Here is a 24,637-nt window from a genome sequence, read left to right as displayed (position 1 = left end):
CCTCCTCTCTCTCTCTCTCTCTCTATCTCTCTCTCTCTCTCTCTCTCTCTCTCTCTCTCTCTCTCTCTCTCTTTCTCTAGATATAGATATAGACATAGATATATAGATATATATCAGCTAGATTACTAGATTAGTCATCTTACTGTCTGAGGGTAGGAAGGGATGCCAAAATCACACATAAGGAATGGGAAGTCTTCTCTCAGTGAAGTGGAATAGACAAAAAAGTATCTACTATAGTCTAGAGAGGAATTGTAGCATTCTTATAAAATATAAAATGCTGATTGAAAAATAGGCCAAAACATTAATCTTATCATCCAACACTTAATCTTAAAGACACGTGACTGTTGCTAAGTTTTACAAACAAATATATAGTCCTTTCTTCAGTAAAAATACATAGAATCAATAAGTAGTCTTTACAAAGAGGGCAGCCAAGTCATCAGGCATTCAAAAAGCACAGTGCCTACACTGAAGTCACTTCTGATGGTGTCTGTGACAGGCCAAGATGACATCCAGAAGCAGGTCAGCTCCTGAGCACACCACAAATAATGTTCATAACCAGAAAGACATGAGACTGAAGATACATGGACTTTACCATGGCAGGCTCTCCAAGGAAACAAGGAAGCTGGTTGATGCTACCATCACTCATGTGCTTTGCCAGTATCTAGATCACCAAACATAGATGAGTCAATAAGCTGTTAGGCTGACACATGCACATATACTATGTACACAAGAGTCATGCACGTACACGTACAGAGAGCCTGTGATCTGTACACATACAATTAGAATATTTGTATTTCTAAAGTTGTTGCCCTGGTTAAAAATAGATGTTCTCAGCAGTGGTTATAGCCAATGGTGTCAATCTGTTTGCTTTTTCCAACTTTCTGTTTTGTACAACTACAGAAAAAAGATTGACAATATTGGGCCTCAAATTTATCCTGAGAGCTTTATTTATTTGAAACAGAGTTTCATGTATTACAGGTTGGCTTCAAATCCTGCATCTATCTCACAGTGTTGGGATTACAGGTATGTGTCACCATACTGGGTATACTCAGTGCTGGAGACTGAACCCACAGCTTCATGATTGCCAGACAAGCATCAGTTCACTAAAGTACAGCCCCAGAGGTATATTTAAATCTAGCATGAGCGTCTTCTCCTTCTTGCCTATTACCATCAACATTTTCCTGTGAGCATGCTACTTACAGTTAATCTTTGTGGTTTTTATTAGTAGTATTATTTTAAATTTAGTTATTTTACGTGCATAAGTATTTTTCCTGCCTGCATGTACATGTACCATGAGCTTGCTTACACCTGGTCGTGATCTAAGATATAGGTGCTTGGAACCAAACCCAGGTCTTCTGCAAGAAAAATGCTCTTAACCTCTGAGCCATCTTTCCAGGCCTAATCATTGTGTTTTAATTTGTATCTTGAAATAAAATGAATGTTTTCAGGGTTTTGTTCTTGTTGTTCGTTTATTTGTTTTTGTTTGTTTTTGGTTTTTTTGCAAGTTTGGCTACTTACTTCATCAAACGTGGTATATAGAATTGTTGACTGCAGAAAAGGGGAAGATATAAAAGAGAAACAATTAAAAAGAACAGTAGTAGTGTTATGCAAAATCAGAAACAGTTCCAGCTTCAGAAAATGCTGATGCTTTCGAGACATTATGAAGTTTAAAGGACAGTTTGGAAACAGAACTATCTTACATAATCACAATTCACATAAATGTTTGCTGTAACAGCAAATAAAACACGTTGTGCGCGCGCGCGCGCGCGTGTGTGTGTGTGTGTGTGTGTGTGTGTGTGTGCGTGTCTGTATGTTGTAAGGGGCTGAATCTGGTGTTTTACACATACTAGGCAAGTGCTTAGCTAATTATCTGCATTTAAAACTTTTAAATAGTCACAGAAAATTATCAACATAGTAACTATATTTGCAGTGGGTAACAGAAACACATAAACACATGTACCTCAGCTGTGAGCAGTCTATCAGGACATTTGTTAACTGCAGCAAAAACTCTCCTGAGTCCAGCTTCTAGCTGTGACAGCAACAATATGGTACAGTCAGCAAACCTGTGGGACCCGAGTATATCAGCAGTGTCACAGTAACTGCACTACAACCTCAACACAACTAATATGGCATTGAAAAGGGGGGTATATAACTTGCTAATGTCTGAAGCAATGACTTTAATGACTTTAAAACCATTTTTTTTGTGTGTTTTAAAGCTTGATGAAACATTTTTCGAAGTTTCAGCAGAACAAAATGTCATTAAGGATCTGTAAACAGTGCATGCCACTTCTGAGGATGCCAGAACAGCAGTGCTGCAAGGGGGAGCTGAAGAAAAAGTGAAACAAGAGTGAGATCACCTGAGGACAAGTAGTGACCAGCTCACTGGATCTCCAGTCTCTGACTCTCTGAAAGCATGCTGTGCCTGGCTTTCCCATGGCTTTTGTCTTTGAGGGAATATACAGGCCAGGCTTACCTGTCTCCCTCCCACACACCCCAACCCCCACCACTACAATTCCCTACTGATAGGTTCAATGTCTTACTTACAGTAAGAATTCAGAAAACTACTAAGAAGCTTATTCTAACAACAACAAAAAAGTTCTATCAGTGTCACCAAGAGGATGATGATACAGAGCACTTCAAACAGTCACAGCTTGTCTGAGTCACCAGAGGACGGTGTTCTGCACTCTGTCTAATCTGAGACCATCTCACTTCTACCCCCTCAGTTGGGACAGTAAACGAACTTTAGATGAAGAGCATCGAGCAGGCCTGGCATCTAAGCACCGAGAGCACCATGCCACCCTTGTTACCTGTGAGACTTGAACTTGCTCACTGCCATTTCCCAATATGGCAACATGATTTTTAATAGAAAGTTGGATTTTGTCATCACTGTCTCTAATGCGGAGAGTACCTCATAAGTCACATCTGCAAAAGAGCAAGTATCTTTGTAAACACAACCACAGTCAGCAACAGAAAGATGTTAGGAACACATGTGGACAGACATGCCAATCAGCCAGCACCCTGGGGCAGATGAACTGTGGCCTGGAGTAGAACATCCCTAAAAAGGGAGAGCACCTGGCCTACAGCTACAGTGGAGTGGCTTCAAGAAGTTGCCAAGAGGAAAAATGGAAAACTGATCTCTTCAGGGACTTGCGCTCAGGGTACCCTAGTTGAGGACACTGACCTAGCGGAATAAGATGTATTCTCAGAAGCTACAGCAACTTTCTACTGTTGGCACAGCTGATATAATGGCCACAAGTACAGATGCAGACAAGGTGAGAGGAAAGAAGAACAGATACCATGAATGCCCCTAAGACTTCTGCATGGCAGCACATCTGAGGAAGAGTCCAGCTCTAGCTGTGACTCTCAGGGCCAATAGCACCCCAGAGCAGTGGGAAGGGGTGAAGTTTAAAAGGGTCTTCCAGTAACTCACAGAGCCATCTTGCCAATGTCGAGCGAGTATTTCACCAAGAATTCAAGTCTGATGCTACTTACGAACTGCAAATACCTCCGTAAAGACATAGTAAGGGGGGAGTGTGAAATGTAGAACTTGCCAGGAAAAACAATCACATCCTCTAAGTTTGTGAGTGTTACAAAAGGTCGATGTGCCAATGTGACTTTTGTGTGCTGAAGGTAACTCTTCAGTAACTGACCCAGTCCTGCCGTCAACAGCAACATGGCTGAACAGTATCTAGGGAAGGAGACAGAGATCTCCTGGAAAATGAACATAGCCACATACAAAGAACTTTTCTTAGACAGAGGTATTAAAATTATGCAAGGAGGAGGGCTGACATGGATCAGTGGGGAAAGGCATCTGCAGCCAAGCTGGATGCCCGGAGTTCAATCCCTAGGCCTGCATTTGGAAGGAGAGAACCAATCCCCACCATTGCCCTTTGACTTCCACACACATGCTGTGGCATATGTGGACGTGAGTAAATGAATGTAAAAACGTAAGGGGATTAAGAAAGGAAGTCATCAAATGTCAGAACTCTCCATAGATGGAATTAAGCTGTACAATAACTGGGAAGGCTAGTACCATATCAAAATGCATGGGCTTTCTATCTATCCAGGCACCTACGCTTGTTCCTAGGAGCAAAGGCACTGAAACACATTCTGTCCCACTGCAGTTGCTCTGCTGTTGACGTGCAACTTGATGGTCCATGTCTCAAACTTTCTCATCTTTCACAAAGAATCCTTTCTTCTTGTAAAATTCAAAATATAGCAAATTCTTAAGCAGATTAAGGAAAAAAGTTACTTAACCAGCAACTTACTTTGGAGGAATATCTTGAGGGGAAGCAAAGCCATGCCACAAGATGTTTCTGAGGTTGAGTCCACAGGGAGAACCGATGAAGACTTTTAGTACATCCATCTAATCCATTAAGACGGCAGATTACTGAATTGTGGAGTAAATCGATTCAACCCTAAAATGTTTGCTTTCTCCCTTAGATCTAAGAAAGCCAGCAGCTTCTGCTAGTATAAATAGTAACAATAATGAAACTAACACAAAAATATTATTACATTTTTATTCAGTATGTGCCAATGTCTAGAGGTCAAAGGACAACCTGAAGGAATTGATTCTCTGCTTCCACCAAGTGTGTGCTAGGGTTTGAAATGTTGTCAGCCTTGGTGGCAGTCACGCACATGCGCGCGCGCACACACACACACAAACTATGACACTATAAGTCTGAATGGCTGCAAAAATCATAAATTCTGACCTGTTAAAAACAGAAGTATTTTAGGAGAAAACTGTAATACTACCATTCCAAAGTGGTAAAGGGAGTCTATGTCAGACTTAGTAATATCATTAGGAATACTTAAATGAATAAAGTGATATACTTCTAACTGCCTCACTGGCTGGACCTATATGGTTATTCTATCATCATCAAATCTGGCCTTGTGAAATATGAGGAAGAAGGACAATTCCAGAAGGAAGAGAGAGGAACATGCTTAACTGGTGAAATAGTTAATGTCTCCCAGAGCACTGTAGCTCTGGAAGCTCAGAAGGTCATGCCCGCTACTCTGTGCTTTATGTGTAAACTGCACGTACCACAGCATGTCCAAAGACTTGTGCAAGCTCTGCAGATGCAAGAAGATCTCTTAGGAGAAAAGGGCACTCTTTCCCAATCAGTAAAAATACCTAAAATTCAAACAGAAATCACATAATACTTACGTGATAATCAGCAGTAATATTTTTAAGACAGAGCAAAATGTATGAAGCATTGTAAAAAAAAACAAAGAAGAGTATTTGGATGAAGATTTCCTCCCCCACACCCTCTGTGTGTGTGTGTGTGTGTGTGTGTGTACACAAGTTGGGGCTGCACATGCCTAGGGGCCAGAGAAAGGCAGCATCCTCCATCACTCTCTACCTTATTCCTTTGAGACAAGGACTCTTATTGAAACTGGAGCTAGAGTGAAGGCCAGGAGGCTTCCCTTATCCCCTCTGTCTCCATGCCCTCTCCCCGCGGTGTGGTGTTACAGGAGGTGTAGAAGCAACCGTACAAAGCTTTTTATTTTTTAAACATAGGTGCTGTAATCTAAGTTCAGATACTCATGCTTATGAAGCAAATATTTTTATCTACTGGGTCATCTCCCAGCTCACAAGAACTAGGATTTCTTAATCATGTATGAAGAGAATCGCTGTATTTTACAGCAAAACAATAATAAAAAGAGATCTGAAGTTCTTGTGTTCATCCAAGTAATCTAGCGAACAAGGAGGACTCGCATACTTACATCGCCTAGGGCTCGTTCCAGACAGGAAGCTAGTTTCATCACGCTGAGGGAGATGGCAGCAGACGGCAAGCTTTCCAAAGCATCAAATATTTCAAGAAACAACTATTCAGAGGAAGACACACATTAGAGTTCAGACTCAATGAAAGATGTTTCTCAAAGCAACAATAATTTTTATTCATTTACTATTACTGAGCTCAAGCCTCTTAAGATGTAAACATTTTACATTTTTGGAATAAGAATAGTTTATATTAAAATGCTATAATAAAGAAAATTATTTAATAACTAAAAGCCTCTTTGAAAATCCTTTAAATATTTATCCAAAGCACAAATTTGGTGTAATAATGAATTGAAACCAAATATTCATTTCCTATAATGATTTTTGGTTTAGTTCCTCTATAAGGCAGCTGACCTAACTGTTTTGGAATCAGATAGTCCTTTAACATGTCAAATGAAACACAGAAAATGCAAAGCACCCAAGATTTGCATTAGGTCTTACCTCATATTACTACTTTCTTTTCAATTCACTGTTAAGAAAGCAAGCGCCTGCCCTCTCATCTCCTAACCTTGTCATCTCTCTGGGAGGTCTGTTCTGTATGCTCAAGTGGACTGTATCTTCTTAAGCCTAATTAAGCCCAAAAGTAGTTCAAAGAACTATCGTCAACTCAGGCTTCAGATATAAACTACTCTGGCAGTCCCTGGGAACTGTTCAAAGTTGGAAGGTATAGTAAGCATAGTAAAAAATGCTTTTTATACATGAAAAAATAATCTCGTCAGGATCCCCACTACATCCAAAGCTGCACTTGATAACCAGAATTCAGTTACATCACCCACTCAAGATAACTAGACACAGGCCTAGAACCCCACGACAACCACTGGACAAGTATATAAGCAGAGGCTAAGAGCAACGTTCTGCTCTGCACAGAGAGACGTCTGGAGAGGCGACACTGTGATCTGCCCTGCAGTAGAAGGGTCTCCCCAGGATCCTGACCCTCAAATCAGAGACTTCTGTTAAAGACTGGACCTGACTTTCAGCTAGGATATGTCACATAGTTGGGGAGATAGGCTTAGGGCTGTAGTTAGGAATTTAGAGTATAAATATTATGTGATGACCCTCAGCACAATAAAATATAACTTTTGTTATAATAACTACGTGTATCTACCTGCTTGCTTGTGACAGTAAGCCAAAGACAGAAAAGATATCCTCAACTTGGCAAGTAACAAGGATTCCAATTTGTAAAGTTTTCATTTCTTTTTTTTTTTAAAGAGATTTATTGAATGTATATGAGCACACTGTCCTTGACACACCAGAAGGGGGCATCAGATCCCATTACAGATGGTTGTGAGCCACCATGTGGTTGCTGGGAATCGAACTCAGCCAGTGCTCTTAACCACTGAGCCATCTCTCCAGCCCCAAGTCTTTCATTTCTAAAGAGACACAAATGTCAAACCTCTGGATAAGTTGTCCACTGGTACCATGGTAAATACTGAATTTCAAACTGTGCTCTGGTCAGTGATGAGATGTGTAGATGGATGGCCTCACACACTGGACCCAACTGCTGCACACTTTGCCTGTAGTCCAGACTTTGCCCTTATAGGAGGAGAAAATGTTTTAGCTCCACAGCTCTATGTCAAGGGATGAAAAAAATCTAAGTCAGAGAAAAGCTTTAAGTATAAAACGTCCACAAAAATCAAGCAGCTTATAACTGGATATATAGTAAGTATATATGCAGTTCAGTAGAAATGAACCGTAAAAGGTTTTACTACCAATACAGAATGTGTAGCTGTAGGTTTAGTTGCTCTTGATCAACTACAAAAATGTAGAATCTGAGAAATAACTCATATTGTCAACTAGGCACTGTTCTGTGTAACATGATGAGAGGTGCTACCCCATTCTGTCTTGTCTTTTATCCAGAGAACCCATGCTGTATATATAGCTAGTAACTAGTGAATCCAAGCCCTAAAATACTAGATTAGTCTAGTATCTCTTAGGCCCTGCCTCCTTGGCCCTCCTGCTTAGATTATTCCATTAACTAAGCATTTCTCGACTTTTGATTATTTCTCCTCTGATTTACAACTACACTATAACACTCTTCAAGAAGAACAAATGAAAGTTTTGCTGGACAACACATTTTTAATGTGAAAGTACTAATAGAAGCTTGATGTACAAAGAGAATACAAACCTAATTCTGCATAGCTCACACAGTCTGTAATTGCTTTCCAGAGTACTTCACCATTTTGAGTTACAATGCTATTGATATCACAAATTTCTGTGAGTTCAAACCCAAGGTTACAAATCAAGTCATGCACTAAAGGAGAAAGGCATGTGGTAATGGAATCCTCTGTTAAAATCTGAAATATAAAACATAAAAGGCACTGTTACGTTCAAGTGGAAAAATCCGACCTTAAGAACAGACTGAACTAAGGCATGGCAGCTGTTAATATGCTTTCTGGATACCATAATAGCTCTATGTATAGAACAGTGCTTAGACACTAAGGGTATTTTATGTATCTGTTTTAAATGTTCATTCAGAAATGATATCGTTTCATTAATCACACTTGCTGACTCTGGAGTTCGGAGACTCGGTGGGTTTTCTGAACAATGTGTCGCTCCTTTCGGGATTCTTTTATTATATCGCAGCTATCAAAATCAGAGATACTTTTCAGGGAGTGTGGTAAGAGAAAACCTAGCATCCTGAATTCGGTATGAAACACAACTTCCGGCCCAGAAGCACTGAATTAAGGGTGTAGAGTGATGGATGCCAGCCCTGAGGTGATTCACCTTTTTCATTTTTTTCATAACCCATCCCATCAAACACAGTGTTCTGTAGATCGACTTCCCCTGTAGCTTGTAAGCCCACCCGCACTCTCGCGTGACAGTATCTCCCTACAGGCCTGCCTCGACGGACTCCCGGAACAACTCAGAAGGTATGCAATGGGACCCAGCGCTCCGCCCTACCTCCATCGCTTCCGGCTCGGGTCGCGGCGCTCGCTGATGACTAACACTCCCCACGTCCCCGGCTTCCGGGATACGGCGCTCTCTGATGACTCAGGCACCTCTCCTCTCTTCTTCTTGACTCACGCGCCTCTCTTGGCCGGCTTCCGGGACGCGGCTGCGCGCGGCGCAGGCGCGAGACTAGTACTCTGCGGCGTCTCTGCCGGGGCGTTAGGCCGCTACACGGCGGAGGGAGGCGAGGCGTCCAGGGGAACCGATCAAGATGGAGCGGCGAGGCCGAATGGCGAAGACGCCCTCCAGCCAAACGCACCAATCCCCGGTGTCGTCTAAGAGAGAAAGGAGGCCTAGCATGTTCGAGAAGGAGTCAGTGAGTGGAGACCGGAGGCCCAAGGCAGCCTTCCCACCCTTTAGATGACGCTGGTTCCCTGTCTGCACTCGGAACCCAGGACGGCTGGCTGCCCTTCTTCCGTTTTTCTGACCATCGGGAAACTGAGTTTAGGTGGAACAACGTCGTTTAGATGTTGAAGGCCCAGGATTTTTTGTTGTTAAATCCAAAGATTTTACACAGGCATCCTCAATTATTTTCAGACTTGCAAATGCCCAAAGTTATCTAGTAGTTGTATTACACCTTATAAATGCAATTTTAGTATATACATAATTTACCAACGTATGCACAGTAATATACACAAGCGCACACACATACCTGGGGGAGAGAACTGATGTGCTGATAACGAAGTGCTTTTAGTTTTAAAGAGTATTAGTTATTTGAAGAAGATATAAGAGGAAAAACTTAAGATATTTATTTATTTCGAGGGAAAACATTTTGTACAGGATGCACAAGTAACTGTGCTGAGCTTAGGACCCCTGGTGGTTTCTTTTCATACCTACTTCACGTGGCTCATGAGTTATTGGTAGGATGAAGCTAGCTATAATGGAAAACACAACTTTTGGAGTTGAACTATTTCAGGATGGCCCCCAAGTGATGGCAACACTTAAGGTTTTAATATCTTTTTAGTGTCAGTGTTTTACAGAGGGGGAAAAAAACAAATAGAAAAGTAAGCATGCTGAATTCACACACCTAGGGAAAAGCAGAACATTGAGCTATGCCTGATTGCCAAACATTATACTATCTTAATGTTTGGGTTCTGAACACTAAAGATTTCTATACTTTGAGGCAGACGAGTGATTCTATGCTATGAGTCTACTGCCAATTTTGAAAGTTGGATGAGCCCCAACCCCAAAATACACATTTAGTAAAATCTAGAAGCAAGGGTGCATGGAGCAAGGCATCGTATTTGATCGATCTGTATTTATATATCTATATTTCTTAAGAATCTAGCCTTCTGAAGGTAAAAGCTTTGAATAGGCCAGTAATTAAGAATTTAAAACAGGCCGAGCGGTGGTGGCACATGCCTTTAATCCCAGCACTTGGGAGGCAGAGGCAGGCGGATTTCTGAGTTTGAAGCCAGCCTGATCTACACAGTGAGTTCCAGGACAGCTTGGGCTATAAAGAGAAACCTTGTCTCGAAAAAACAAACAAACAAACAAACAAACAAAAAAAGAATTTAAAAGAATTCCACGTTTACTAACCCTAACACCAAAAGTTGATTTCAACTTTCAAGTGGCCAGTGGTTTCTGTATTTCTGAGAATATGAAAACTCAAGGCACTTGAATCAATATGAGCACCACTTGATTGTACCTACCCTGTATCCATTTATAAAAAGTTACTTTTTTTTTATATGTATGTGAGTTTGGGTGTATGGATATGCACCATGTTGTGAGCCAACACGTGGTTGCTGGGAGTCACTGGGTCTTCTACAAGAGCTGCTGAACTCCTTGTGTCCCTCTCTTCTCTAGTGGTAGTGCTTTCAGAGAAGTAGCTCACCTCACATTGGGCAGGGCTTCATTGGTTTAGATGACTACTCAGACTTTGTAGGGGTGAAACCACGTTAGGTTAATGAACTAAGAAAGGACAAGGTTTATTATAATGGCAGATGCAAAGTGGAATGTTCTGTCTGAATTACTCCATCTTTCCAGTAAAAGTATACTTTTGCTTAGGAGGAGTTAGGTCATTGTAACCAAAGATTATAAAACCTTAAGAACATTATTAAAAATTGGCAACTTTATCAGTCTCTCAAGCATATGTATTTGAAAACCATAAATGTTAGCAAATAACAGTTTTGCTAAATAATTGAATATCTCATTGGAATAATTATATGAGTAAACTCAGTTTGTTTAAGTTTATTTAAGTAGGCTCCATATACATAAATGCCTGTCAGTAGCTAGTTTTGATAACAAATTTGATGTTATTTCAAACGATTATAAAGGTTTCATATTAACTGAAAGAATAAAATACTTTTAATAAGTGTAATAAATCATGTAACCAGTATTATCCATAAAGAAATGTCAGAAATGCAATTTTAAAAGGAATAGGTTCATTAAGGGTTAATTTGAGGCTCCATGTGTTCTATTCCCAGAAGAAGCATCCAGCCTTGAAAACTGGTAGTGATAGTGCATTAATAGCTGTATCCCTTGAGTATATTGTAGTTCAAGAGAAGATAGTAGACACTTCTTAAGAGACAGGTTGAGTTATCTTTCCATACATAAATACAATGTCAGATTATGTACAGTGAATAGAATTAACAGGTACAGTATCACAGAAGACTAGCATGAGGGAGGGGAAAGTTCTAGAAAGGTATTCAGTCAGTAAAGTGCCTTAATAGTTTTGCTATTTGAGTCCCTAAAGAAAAAGAAAGAGTAACAGATAATAGATGAAAAGTCACAGATATGGAAACCAAGCCTTTAAACCAGAGTCTCAGGGAATTCTTAGACATAAGAAACAGGATCTCCTGCCAAGGCATATTTGAAACCAGTGATAAGAACATTTTTAAGGAAACTAGGAAAGAGAAAATAGCAGGCTTCTCAGAAACAGTCTGAATTAGGAACATCATCTTTACTGAAAGAAAACTAGACCTAGAATATTATACTCAGCTAAAATAAAAACAGACCTAGAATGCTATACCCAACTAAACTAAAACTAGACTCAAAATATCACACACAGCTACAATATATGTCAACAGCAGAATTCTAAGCTCTTAATGTAAAGAAGTTGAAGTCCTTATATCTTAAATAACAACAACAACAAAAAAATGGCAAACAGAAAATCAGTTCTTACATTAGAAAAGAGATTATAGGACAGATTGCTACCACAAAAATTAGTGATGTTACAGAGACTCAACACACCAAAGCTCAAACTTTTAGTGATAGGCTATGAAAACCTGAAATGTAACTGATGAATTATTAGAGTCCCCCACCCCCATGTGTATGTGGTATATGTATAATTCATATATGAATATATACATATATGTATTAGTTATTAATATTTAATAAGTTAATTTAAATATATGAGTTAAAATTTCCAGAGAAACTTAGTCATTGAGCAGTCTTGCTTTTAGCAGGGGTTTGGTGGTGGTGATGGTGATGTGTGTGTGTATGTATGTGTTTATGGTCTTCAGAAAATCTGTCCTCTTGAGAAATGAGTAAACTAGACTTAAGCTCTTGAGATTTGCAAAGGTGACCTATTGAAAGGGAACCAACTCCAGCTCTTCCTAGATTTTCTGTTCTTAAGGAAGAGAGAAGAAGTGGAGACAAAATACTTGAGAAAAAATTGAAAATACACAGTCCATAGGCACAGGTTCATTTCAGACCTAAGACCTAACCATAGGATTTAGACTACATCCTTTTCTCCTGTGCATTAAAACCACATTAACTTGAGGCCTTTTATAGAAGTTCTCACACTATGAATTGGTCTGACTAACAAGAAAAAAATGACAAGGCATACTAGATGGAGAACACCACAGAGAGAGTAAGCACTAGATCTACACACTGCAGGAATAAAGGTATCAATATAAATGTTAACAACAACTGAAAACACAGGCTGAAAAAGGGAGAAGAGTGTTTAAAATTTTTGAGGCAGTTATAAAATTTGTAAAATTTATTCAATTCCAGATAGAAAATGGAATATAAGAAATAAATGGTCCAATAAATTAAAGTAATTCAGAGGCCATGCCACAGTGTCACGAAGGTCAGAGAAAATGGCAGAAAAACATGCCAAAACAAAATCTGTATGTAGGCATATATTCTCAAACTACAGAAATTAAAGATGAAGAAAAGTCCAAAAAGAAGCCAGAAGACAAAGACACTAACTATAAAAGAGAATTACATTCATATTCTCACAAATTATAAATAGAGTGAAGTAAAAGTATTCAGAGGAGAAATGTGTCAACCTAGGATTTTATACCCTGCAAAACTACTCTCAAATGAGAAAAGATTTTTGAAAAAAAAAATGAAATTTATCTCCAATAAACCTTCCTTTATCTCCAATGAACCTAACATTTGTTACACAAAATGTTAACAAAAAAGTCAATAAAAAGGAAATCAGATAAATTTGAATCTAGATAAAAGAGTGTCAAAGAGAGTAAATGAAGGTTAATTGAAAAACCTTTAACGTTCCTCTTTTAACTCTAACAGCTGTTCTGAACTTGTTGGAGGTTGCATATCAGTTACATTATGATTCATAACAGCTGCAAAATTACAGTTATGAAGTAGCAATGAAAGAATTTTATGGATGGGAGTCACTGTAATAAGAAGAGCCATCCATGTTAAAGGGTTGAGAACCACTGCTGTAACAGATGATAGTTTGTTAAAAAAAAATAAAAGGAAGGATATATAATATTATATTTGCACATGAATACATGTTAATGTCCACAGAGGTGAGATGAATGTCAGTTTAAGAAAAGGAGAGGGAAGGAAGAACTTGAGTCATTTTAACATGTGCAGTTGAAGTGTTAGTTGAGTATGGTTGGACTAGCTGCACATGTGTATTTCCAAAGTCTACAGCTAAGAGAGGAGGTCAAGGAAGAGGAACTAACGAGCTGATGACTTAGAGGAGTCATGTTAAATGCTCAATTTAAAGCACAATAGAAAAGACTGGAGGACCAGAAGAACAAGAGCACCATACAGAGCAGAGTAGCATATATGACTGATACTAATCCAGATGTACTAGCAGTCACTTTGAATGTTCAGCAGTCCAAGACAGCAATTTAAAACAGCTGTCAAAATGGGTTAAAATAAGACTCAACTGTGTTTATAGTAAACTCACTTAAAATACACATACATAAAAGGAGACAGGTGGCTGGGCAGTGGTGGCACACGCCTTTAATCCCAGCACTTGGGAGGCAGAGGCAGGTGGATTTCTGAGTTTGAGGCCAGCCTGGTCTACAGAGTGAGTTCCAGGACGGCCATGGCTACACAGAGAAATCCTGTCTCAAAAAATATCAAAATTAACTAGGAGTAGCTATAGACTTCAGACAAAGCAAAAACCAAAGCAAGTAAAGTAATCAGCAACAAAGTGGGGTATTGTTTATTAAGAATGGGTCCAGTTGCCTAGGAAACATTAATCCTTGCAAATACGCAACTAATGATACAGCATCAAAATACGAGAGAAAAATAGATAGGTTTAAAGGAGAAATACACTAATCCACCATTAGAGTGGGAAATTTGAGTAATAAGTCTGTTAAAAAAAACGAACAGTGCTGGATTTGGCTTTTGTAGAGTTTCTGCCTATCATGTATGAGGCCCTAGGTTTGTTTGATCTTCAGCCATCAAATTTTTTAAAATTTTAATAAATTTTATTATTAAAAACTTGCAAATAAACTGTATGCTGAAATGAACTAAATCCCAAATCTATACATCTCAGTGGACTGCTCTTCAGTTAGACTAGCACATAAATATTACATATACACATGAATTTGAACATGTATGTTTATGTGTGTCTTAGCTGCTTTAATACCATAGCATACACAATCAACTGCTGGTAAATAAATGAATAAATAAACCAAAAAATAATTAATTGCCCTTATGAATATTGATTCAAAACACATGCTAAAAGAAATAACATGCTTTTTTCAATTCTAAGAATTATACCCCATGCCTAAGTCTTCCAGAATGCAGAGATAAGTCATCAAAAGCCTCCCAGTGTAGCTCAGTACATAAAATGAAACAGTATGCTATGGTATCACATCCAATTAATAAGAAAACTCATTTTTTTTTGTCAAAATTCACCCTTTCACAATAAAACTACTGAACAAAAAAATATCAGGAATTATCACAACATTAAAAAGCCATATATTAAAAAGCCATAGCTAACATCATATACAATGGTAGATTTTGTCCTCTAACAATTTTTAATAAATAATAAATAAAATATGTCCTCTAATATCAGAAGTAGGGCAAACGTTTATTCACTCCTTACAGCCAAGCAATTAGACATGGAAGATAAATTCCTGGTTATTGTGAAAATGAAGCTTGCCACTTTAAATGAGAGACTGAAAATTAATCCATGAACTGTAGTGGTATTCAGCCTTCTGAACCTACTATAGAACACTGTCATCTACAATGTGCTGAGTGGTATTCACAGCATTCATAGACAGCCTGGGTGCATGCACCCCGCCAGTCAGCCACAGGCTGACATGTCTGTAGGGCTCTAAATAATTATTGAAATACAAATTGTATACTTTAGAAGGAAACATTATGTCAAAAAAAAACACATGTAAAAGTCATGGACTGATACATATACATGTACACACACATATATCTGTTTTTGTTATCTTTTCAAGATTTATAAATGTGTAACCCAAAAATACTTTTTAAAATAACTATATGTAAAATAAATTTATGGATAATCTTTCTATGTTTGTGGGTAGGAAAAAAGTTGTTTTATCTTTATCCTTCAGCCACTCTGTGCAGACTACTCTTGTTTCTCGTCCTTTTCAATATTTTGTGGGTATTCTAAATATATGCACCCAAGTTTGTATATTTGAATAGTGTATATCTTAGTTACCGTTCCTATTGTGTGATAAAATACCCTTACAAAAGTAACTTAACAGAGCAGAAGTCTCTTTTAGTGTCATGGTCCCAGGAGTACAACCCAGTAAGACAGAGAAGGCATGGCAGCAAGAGTGTGAGGTGTCTGATCACTTTGGAGTCACACTCAGGAGGCAGGGCAGTGGTTACTCATGCACATCATTGTCTCCTTCCCAGGGAGTGGTACCACTCATGGTGGGTAGGACTTACTTTAGTTAACCAGATCAAGGTAATCCTCCATGGGCAAGCCCAAAAGCCTCTCTTTAGGTGGTTATTTGGTCTCAAACTGACAATAGAAACCTTTATGCTATGTAACATAAAGCACAGACTCCCTCGAGTTGAAGGCTAATAATCTGGGATTTTTGGACTGTACAGAAGTGGTTACCTAAAAGATTTCAGGTTTGTTAGCTCTTTCTCCTACTGATGCAAATTCATAAAATCTGAACCGCAGTCTCTCTCCCTTCCTCTTTCAGTATGCACAGATCTTAAGAGAAAGACTGAGAGAGTCTTTTCATGATGTTCAGTATGTGGAACCTCCATTTGATGACTCAATTGCTGATATAGGCAAAGAATGGAAAAGTGCCCTGGCAAAATTAAAGTTTGCTAATTCATATAGAATGGAACCATTGAAGAAATTCCAAGCACATTCGGTAGAAACTAAAATCCAGCAGATATTAAAGGTAATTAGGGACCAAGGGTATAGCTCAGTGATAGACACTTGGGTAGAATGTATGAGACCATCATGGGCCACAGTGTGTGTGTGTGTGTGTGTGTGTGTGTGTGTCCATTCACTATAGAGACTGCATGAAAAATATGGAGGGTAAATGGTTCTATAATCTTCTTTATGTTTGTTGAACTCAGTCTGAATCTATGGTGAAAGACAACCAGTTCCCTGTAAACTAAATTCTGACATGTGTTAGACATTTGACGCACTGCAGGTAGGACAAGAAACATGTATTGGTGGCTTTGCTAGTTGAAAGCAAACTGGTTTTAGTGGTGTGGGGAAAAGACATTTTTTTCTAGGTCAGTAACTACATAGGTAGTACCAAAAGATGTTGTGCTTAAGCAGTTTTGAAACCATGTCCCATACAACAGCTGGAGCTGTAGGTGCTGCCTGTCTAAGCTTACACTCCTTTACCTGTATCTGATTCTTCTGAACAGGCCAAAGAGATGCATTGAAAGAGGCTGTGCTAAAAATTGCAGTGGCAGTGATTTATACAGTCCCTTCATAGGTATTACACTGTGTATTTTTAGTAAGGTAGTGTAATTCTAAATACTTCCACTGGAGGTTTTCTTCAATAAAAACACATTTACTTTCATGGGTCATAGGTCTAACCATGCCTTTCCATAACCAGCTCAGGGTGGGTTTGAAGAACCTGATGTTTGCTATGTGAAATGGACTTGCATTCACATTCCATTATCAACTGATGGGCCCCATAAAAAACTAAGGCGTGGAAAGGTGGAGTCAGGTCCCTCTGTACTAACTGGGAAATGGGTTAGAAAATCGGAAAGTATGATTAAAGTTGTGTGGGCTGAGCAGGCAACTCTAGAAAGCTTTGTGCCTAGGAACGTAAGGGAGGCTGAAGCAGTGTCTTCTACCGCCTTTCCATCTCTGGCAGTATTCCTTTCTCCTGGTACTAGAGAGAAACTTTCTTCTGAGACTTTATCTCTTGCTTTCAGGAAGCATAGGGAAGGCCAGGCTACTGCACCCACAATTTTTCAAGTACTTTTGGGTCAAAATAACATGAGAAAGAAGCTAATTTTAAGGTAGCACATTCTGAACCTCTCTACTACCTCCCACCCCTCCATTTCTAACTATATATTTGAAACTAAGTGATATTTGGCAAAGATATTATAGCTTACAGTTTGGGGAAAGAATCTGATCAACATAAATAGCATATGTGATCTAAGAGTGTATAGTTTTGGTCTCCCACTTGAAAATGGAATTCAAATCACAAAATGAAATTAAACAAAATTGAATAAATGGCCTGGGTATGAATCACATTTACAGAAGCCACCCCAGGGTTCTAAGGCCAAATGGAGCATATGAAGCTGGAGAAACTCCTAGACAAACAAGCAATGGTCTGGGACCATATCAGAGAAGATTGACCTTGAACTTGAGTTAGATTCAAAAGAAAGCAGATGACACTGAGTACTGGGAAGATAGAGCCAAGCTCAAATGCAGGCCTCCAACCAACTATAAACCTGGAAGGAACCTGTCAGCGAGCCAATAGCAGAAGTTGGAAAGAGAAGAGAAGAAAAGGGGGTAGAAGTAGCAGGGCAGGAGGATGGAGGGAAGATATTTATTTGACTTTATGTTCCTGTGAATCAGATTGATAGGAGTCCACTTATTATCACCAGAATGCAGTGCACAGTCCTGGGTACACTCCAGAAAGCCTGTTAATTAAAGGTGTTGTCATCGATCAGTTCTTCATGGGTTCAGCTTCACTCTCACCTTGTAAGAAAGGTTCCTGGGATGAAGAGAATGCTCAGCAGTTAAGAGCACTGTCTGCTTTTCCAGAGGGCCCACATGGTGGCTCACAACCATTTGTGACGTACAGCACCCTCTTCTCGCCTCACTGGCACTAGGCACACATGTAGTGCACAGGCATATATGTAGGCGAAACAATCATACATTTAAAGTAAATCTGAAATTTTTTTTAAAAAGGGTTCCTGTTTCATGGTCTGTGAGCCACATCTCTTTTTCTAAGATGTTAGTTTATTAGTAAATATGGTAAGTCATAGTTGCCATAAGGAGTAAGAGAGAGAGAGAAGTAGGTTTTGATTCAAGGACCCAGAGAAGATAGCAGGGACAGAAACCAACTCTGGGCCTAGAAACAACAGGCATTTGGAAAACTCAATCCAAATTTTTACATACACATAAACACAAAATGTTTCCTTCCTTTACTATGAATTTCCAGAAACTTTTTGAATTTTTCTTGTCTCCCTAGTGAGAAATGGAGACTGGGTTACTTACAAACAAGTTGACAGAGCAGCCTCAAAAACAGAAATTCACAGCTCAGTTGTTGATCATGGAGGGCAATTGAACTTAACATTTTGGGGGCAGGGTCTCACTATTGTAGCTTTGATTGGCCTGGAGCTCACTGTATAAACCAGCATGGCCTAGAACTTATAAAGAACCATTTGGCTCCTGAGTGCTGGAATTAAAGGCATGTGACACCAAACCTGGTTTTGACAACTGAACATAATTTTGAAAACATTTTTTTTTCAAACTTGTTATTAAAAGTAAATTGGTAAGTATATATGGCCATTTTCAGGAATTTGTGTATTTTAAAACAGTTGTATTACTTAGATACATGCTTTCTATTTATATAAAACATTTGGTTTGAGAATTGAAACATTTTTCTTATTTTTTTTTAAAGGACAGTCTTAAAGATGTCAAATATGATGATAAAGCCTTCTCTCATTTGTCACTTGAATTGGCAGATCGAATATTGGCAGCAGTCAAAGAATTTGCATACCATCGTTATAAATTCATTATAAAAGTATTATTTATTCAAAAGACTGGTCAAGCAATAAATGTAAGTGCCATGATGATCTAACATCTGTTCCTTTGAGCTGTGAAGTGTCCCCGTGGATGGAGAGATCCCGAAGGAACTTGAATACAGAAATATTTTGTTAAAAAGACTTCTCTTTTTCATTGTAAATTCTCTGAGAAGTATTAGCCTAGAAATACAATTTTACTATCAATAATTTGCTAGATTATGTAGCTTGTTTCTTGGTCATACCAATTTTGGTTATTTAAATATCATTTAACTCAATCAGTAAGCCTGGTGGCTCACACCTTTGATCCCAGGACTTCAGAGGCAGAGGAAGGTGGATCTTTGTAAGTTCAGGGCCATCCTACTCAGCATAGCAAGTTCCAAGATTACAGAGCTACATAGTAAGACCCTATCTTGAAAAGATCAAAGCAAATGTTAATTAATTAACCAGTAAGTTTCATTTAGGCATGTTAGGTAATGAAAAATGTTTATAATTTGATGTTGGTATTAATATATGCTTTTTAGAGATGAACAAGAAAGTTATGGTTTAATAATAGTATGTTTATGTGTTAAGTTGACAAGGGTCAATTGTGCTGGCTATTTTTTTTTAAGATTTATTTTTATTTATTTAATGTATGAGTGCACTATCTGCATGTACACCTGCATTCCTGAAGAGGGCATCAGACTCCATTATAGATGGTTGTGAGCCACCATGTAGTTGCTGGGAATTGAACTCAGGACCTCTGGAAGAACAGCAGTGCTCTTAACCTCTGAGCTATCATCTCTCCAGCCTGTGCTGGGTAGTTTTATATAAACTTGATACAAGCTAGAGTCATCTGAGAAAAGGGGACCTCAATTGAAAAGTTGCCTCCATAAGATTGGACTGTAGGCCAGCCTGTAGTGCATTTTCTTGATTAGTGATTAATGTGGGAGACTCCAGCCCATTGTGGATGGTGCCATTCCTGGACTGGTGGGTACTGGGTGCTGATCAAGCTGGTAAGCATCTCTTCCATGGCTTCTGCATCAGCTCCTGCCTCTAGGTTCCTGTGGTCAGTTTTCATTCTTGCTGTGGTTTCTCTCAGTGGACTGTGATTTCCCCAAGTTGCTTTTGGTCATGATGTTTCATCACAGCAATAGTAACCCTAACTGTGACAGACAGGCAGATGGGTGCTGATGGTAAGAGCTATAAACAGAGGTGGTCCTACGTCCATGGGGAACTGTACCAACATGCAATACATGCACTGAAGAGCAGGAAAGTTACAGGTGGTGTTACCATGACTGAATAGCAGGGCCCATGCTATTCAGGAATAGACAGAGATTGAATCTTTAAGTTGCACTTTATTCAGTGAAGACAACAGGCTAATCCCTGTAGACTACCTTTCATCTTGGACAGCAGATTAGAAAGGAGCAAGAACAAGGCCATCTGTTACTCCAGAATTCAGTCTTGCTTCAGATCACATTTCTGAGACTTGTAATAGCCATGTCTCTGGTGTGAACCTGTTAGCCTCTGGGTGCTTCTAAGCCGGGGAATGGTAAACTCACAACAATCCAGTCATTAGGAGTCATACATTTGAAACTTAATAAGCATAGATCTCTTTTTATAATATGGAGTAAAACTTTAGCTTTATAACACAGACTATAACAATGGCCTTATGGTTTTTCTTTTTTGCCATCGGTAAATTCTCTATAGGAAAATGAGGTAGGGGTGACCTGCCAGAGCGGCTGCTTGGGACTTCCCAGAAAAGGGAAGGCTGGGTGATGGCCCGTGAGAGGAATCAGCTGTGCCAAGCCAGAAAGAGCATCTGAGCAGAGGTCTAAGGCAAAGCTGAGCTTAGTAGGACAGGGAAATAGACATGTGCCATAATGCCAGTGTGACTAAAGAACAAGCTGTCTGGAGTTTAGGCTCTTAAACAACAGCATCTCTGTCCCCATTCTGTGAGGCTGCTCAGCCTGTAACCACCTGTGTAGTCTTGAAGGCTCGCTGATGTGCTGTAACTGCTACTGGCTCAGCTGGATGTGAACATTCCAGATAACCTGCCCCTTGGCTTACAGCAGTGCTGCCCACCACTGGGTTTCCCTACATTCATTCTAGCTGTCCTCCTGTGAACTGAACCTCCCCATATAGGTGTCTCAGCACAGCATTCCACAAAAGCCAGGCCAGAAACTACTAGGCCTTTGATGTTTTGCTTAAGCTGTACAGTGTCACATTCTGTTGCTCAGAGCAAGTCAGAAGGCCACCTCATTCAAGGGGTGAGGAAATAGTCTTTTAGGAGGAACCACAAGGAATCTCTGGCTATTTTGGATCCATCACAGATATAGTACAGCTTGTCTTGACCTTGCAGGCATCACAAAGAAGTCATAGCCTATTTGTATAACTGGAACTGTTGCTGCCAGACTAGGCTCTAACAAGGCTTTTGGCTGAAGATTTTTAAATGTGGTAAGAAGGATTCCTTACCATTGTCTGAACACAGTAGACTGGCTTTATAGGCCCCATTACAGAGCCTTCTGTTCCTGCCTAGGACTCACTATAAGGCCACTAACCGCCTCCAGAAAAGAAGGGAGGCAATCAGTATCACTCCTGATTCACCATGAATGGAAAATTGGTCTTATCCTATAAAAATACTTACTTTTAAAACATGTATATGTGTGTTTGGAAGGATGGGTAGTGCTCAAAAGTGCAGGTACCTGAGTTGGCCAGAGTGATGGATTCTCCTGGAGCTTGAGTTACAAGTAATGTAAGCTATCTGATGTGGGTGCTGGGAATTGTGTCTTTTGATAACACAATGCACGCTATTAACTGCTGAGCCATCTCTATGTAGTGCTAGGATGGAACACAGGGCATTGAGTTGGTGTGTTATCACTTAAGTTACTCTACTCAGCCTAACAAATTATTTCTTAAATACAACTTTCTGAGACATTGACACACTATTTTAAAAAGCCAAACCACTGTAATTTAAGTTACTTAACACATTCCATCTGAGTCTTTTAAATTTTGTCTTACAGATTGCCAGCAGATGGATCTGGGATGTGGCATGGGACAGCTGGGTAGAAGCTAAACATGAAACAGAGTCTTACTTGGCATTGGTTTTGGTGTTTGCTCTCTATTGTGAATAGCTCAGGAGCAGCAATTCCCCCCCCTTCAAAATAAATGATATCTACAGATCTGTGAGCCTCATGTGTTACCTTACACATGCCAAACACACAAGTGAAAGCCAGTTGTACTTACTTGTTAACGTATGTTACCTCAAAGCAGTAGAAAAGGTAGGTATGAATTCTTACAGATTCCAACACAGAGGTATAGGTATTCTTAAGTTTAAGAAAATTAGCATAGCCAGGCATGGTGCCCTATGCCTTCTTAATCTCAGCATTTGGGAGGCACAGGGAAGTGGATCACTGAGTTCTAGCCCAGCCTACATAGTGAGCTCCAGGATAGGCAAGTCTGAGAGTGTATCTCAGAAATTAAAAAAAAAAAAATTAGAACTTGCCATAGGAAATTAAGTGGAAGTCTCAAATAATATAAATACAAGATACATCTTGGAAAACTTATAAGGGTAGATGCATTTGGGATGGTGTTTTATTATTTTGTGTTCGTTCTTTTGAAAGGACTCCCTAAGCTTAAAGGAAAGATTTTATAAAGTATTAGTGTTTTCTTACCTAGAGTCCTCCTTCTCTAAAGCTTAGATTTAAGCCAGTTTTAACTCTATATCCTTGTCTTCTCCACGTGTCACATTGTCTGCTGTCTTTAACTCTCAACTCCTTTTCATTTGCCCTGTTCTCAAGTCAAACTAGAATAAAGGATAAACCTGAACATACTTCTAGTTTTTCAAATTGTTATCCTTTTCCTATCTTGAAACAGGTGGTACTTAGTATCAGTTGTGTACTTGATGAGACTCTAGAATCATCTATAACATCTAGGTTAGGTTAGTCTCTGGACATGCTTGTGGAATATCTTGACTAGGCTGAGGCAGCAAGACAAGATCACTGTGGGTAGCACCAGAGCCTGGGATAGGATCCTGGACCACACAGAAAGGAAAGACTGAGTTGAGTGCTTTCTCTCTGCACTCTGATTGGGTGTGATGTAACCACTGGACTATATGTACACTTGAATGGAGCCAGAGAAACCCTTTCTCACATAGGTTGCTTTGTCAGAGTATTTTATCACAACAGAGAAGGAAATAGATAAATCTCAGTTTCCACATTAGATCTACTATATTTGTCACCCTTGTCTCTTAACTTTCAAGTTTTATAACATTAAAATCTCTTTTTTAAAAATTGCAAGTAAGTTCTCTCCCTCCTACGCTGCCCTTAAGTTCAGTTATATACCTGTGTATCACTTTATCTTGAAGCTGCTGATCATCCTGCTCTATGGCAGGCACTCCCTTCACCTCTGCCTTGTGTAGGTGAAGGCTGAGCCACTCACTATTTGTTGACTCTATCCTTCATGTGGACAACCTATGTATATATTTCATGTTGGGTTTATTGTCAGGAGCCTGAAGTCCTGGCTGTGAAAGGGAACTCGAATTCTAAAATCCAAGAGGTAGACCACCACCACCCTTTCTGATCTGGTCCTGTACATTCTTGAAATGTTGTGGGTAGTGGAGTGGATGGGGGATGGGGGGGGGATAGGAGCGCCTCTCAGCAGCCTTGTTTTGTTCATTGGATCTGATGTTTTCCTGGTGCTCCTTTCAAAGGGTAGGGTCTGGCTTTTCAAATGGCGAAGTCTAAGAACTAACATCCATATAAATCCTGTCCAAACACCCTGACTTCCATTTCCAGGGATTCACAATCCTGTGTCCCTACAGGTAATTGTGCTTTCTGACACTGTCATATGTTCTCCTTGCCTGACTGGGTCCTGTTCAGACAGAGTGCTGCTCTGACTTTTCCCGTGGCCATGAGGGCCACTATGCCAAGGTCACAGGAGAGGCAGATGTGTAGAACAAAGGAACCAAGGGCGCCTTGGGGACCCTGGGGTGTGCGGAGTGAAGATGGAGAGGTGGGGTGGAGAAGGCAGGAAGGATGTAGGGTTGGGGAAAGGGCACTGCAGGAGAGGGGCTCTCAAAGAGGGAGGAGGCGGAGCTCCTGGGGTGGTTGACCCTAAGGGCTGAGGAGAGATGAGGAAGTGGACTGAGGACACTCACCATTTACAGAAGGGAGAGAGGACCCTGGAGGAGAACGGGAGGTCACTGCCGCGGGTGTGGGGACCCAGGCTGAGAGGAGGGCCTGGGGGCGAGTCGGGTGGTGGCAGGATACGCGTGGCAGGGACCCTCAGCTGAGGTGCTGGTGATCAGGAGTGGGGCGGGAGGACTCGGCGTGGTGGAGACCCCCGGCTGAGGGGAGGAGCTGGGCACTGGGACGGGGCTGGAGGCACGCGTGGTGGGGACCCATCTTTGAGGGGAGGAGCTGAGAACCCAGGTGGGGACGAGGCAGGCACCGCCGACTGAGGACCCCCGGCTGACGCGCGCAGCCGGGCCGCAGCGCCCCCGCGCCCCGCCCCGCCCCCCACCCCGCCCCCCCTCCCCCGCGCGTCGCA

At 40.2% G+C, this 24,637-nt stretch overlaps 2 protein-coding genes across 6 annotated transcripts in view; one reads left to right on the top strand and one right to left on the bottom strand.

The window, feature by feature from the left end:
- Positions 1-8,720, bottom strand: part of Ermard (ER membrane associated RNA degradation) — a 55,917-nt gene extending 47,197 nt beyond the window's left edge. For 2 of the 4 annotated variants that reach the window (XM_028783482.1, XM_028783480.1), the window contains exons 1-11: positions 8,507-8,620; positions 7,908-8,076; positions 7,176-7,315; positions 5,728-5,829; positions 5,045-5,134; positions 4,269-4,366; positions 3,552-3,688; positions 2,808-2,922; positions 1,961-2,063; positions 1,519-1,548; positions 593-661 (exon numbers count right to left, since the gene is read on the bottom strand). In XM_028783482.1, coding sequence (XP_028639315.1) covers positions 593-661; positions 1,519-1,548; positions 1,961-2,063; positions 2,808-2,922; positions 3,552-3,688; positions 4,269-4,366; positions 5,045-5,134; positions 5,728-5,829; positions 7,176-7,315; positions 7,908-8,076; positions 8,507-8,536 — 1,083 coding nt within the window. In that variant the 5' untranslated portion in view covers positions 8,537-8,620. Of the gene's footprint in view, positions 1-592; positions 662-1,518; positions 1,549-1,960; positions 2,064-2,807; positions 2,923-3,551; positions 3,689-4,268; positions 4,367-5,044; positions 5,135-5,727; positions 5,830-7,175; positions 7,316-7,907; positions 8,077-8,506; positions 8,621-8,683 lie in introns of those variants that run through there. The other 2 variants (XM_028783481.1, XM_028783483.1) reach the window with 2 other exon arrangements.
- A 79-nt stretch (positions 8,721-8,799) lies between these two features.
- On the top strand, positions 8,800-22,269 carry Tcte3 (t-complex-associated-testis-expressed 3). Of its 2 annotated transcripts, XM_028783473.1 has the most exons (4): positions 8,800-9,047; positions 16,078-16,284; positions 18,988-19,146; positions 22,111-22,269. In XM_028783473.1, the coding sequence occupies exons 1-4, from the start codon at positions 8,943-8,945 to the stop codon at positions 22,219-22,221; spliced, it is 582 nt and encodes a 193-aa protein (XP_028639306.1). In that variant the 5' UTR covers positions 8,800-8,942; the 3' UTR covers positions 22,222-22,269. The 2 variants fall into 2 exon arrangements, with proteins under 2 accessions (XP_028639306.1, XP_028639307.1); XM_028783474.1 differs by lacking the exon at positions 18,988-19,146.
- The last annotated feature ends 2,368 nt before the right edge of the window (positions 22,270-24,637 follow it).

The sequence above is a fragment of the Grammomys surdaster genome, unplaced genomic scaffold, assembly GCF_004785775.1.
Source record: "Grammomys surdaster isolate TR1022 unplaced genomic scaffold, NIH_TR_1.0 1136, whole genome shotgun sequence".
Classification (NCBI taxonomy): Eukaryota; Metazoa; Chordata; class Mammalia; order Rodentia; family Muridae; genus Grammomys; species Grammomys surdaster.
The sequence above is the reverse complement of the archived record's forward strand: the minus strand, read 5'-3'. Positions and strand labels throughout refer to the sequence as shown.

Bases quoted from the DNA above. Each gene is read 5' to 3' on its own strand.
- Tcte3 (XM_028783473.1), top strand. From the start codon at position 8,943: ATGGAGCGGCGAGGCCGAATGGCGAAGACGCCCTCCAGCCAAACGCAC. The intron at 9,048-16,077 runs GTGAGTGGAGAC...TTCCTCTTTCAG, and splicing joins GCATGTTCGAGAAGGAGTCA to TATGCACAGATCTTAAGAGA. The intron at 16,285-18,987 runs GTAATTAGGGAC...TTTTTTTTAAAG, and splicing joins AAATCCAGCAGATATTAAAG to GACAGTCTTAAAGATGTCAA.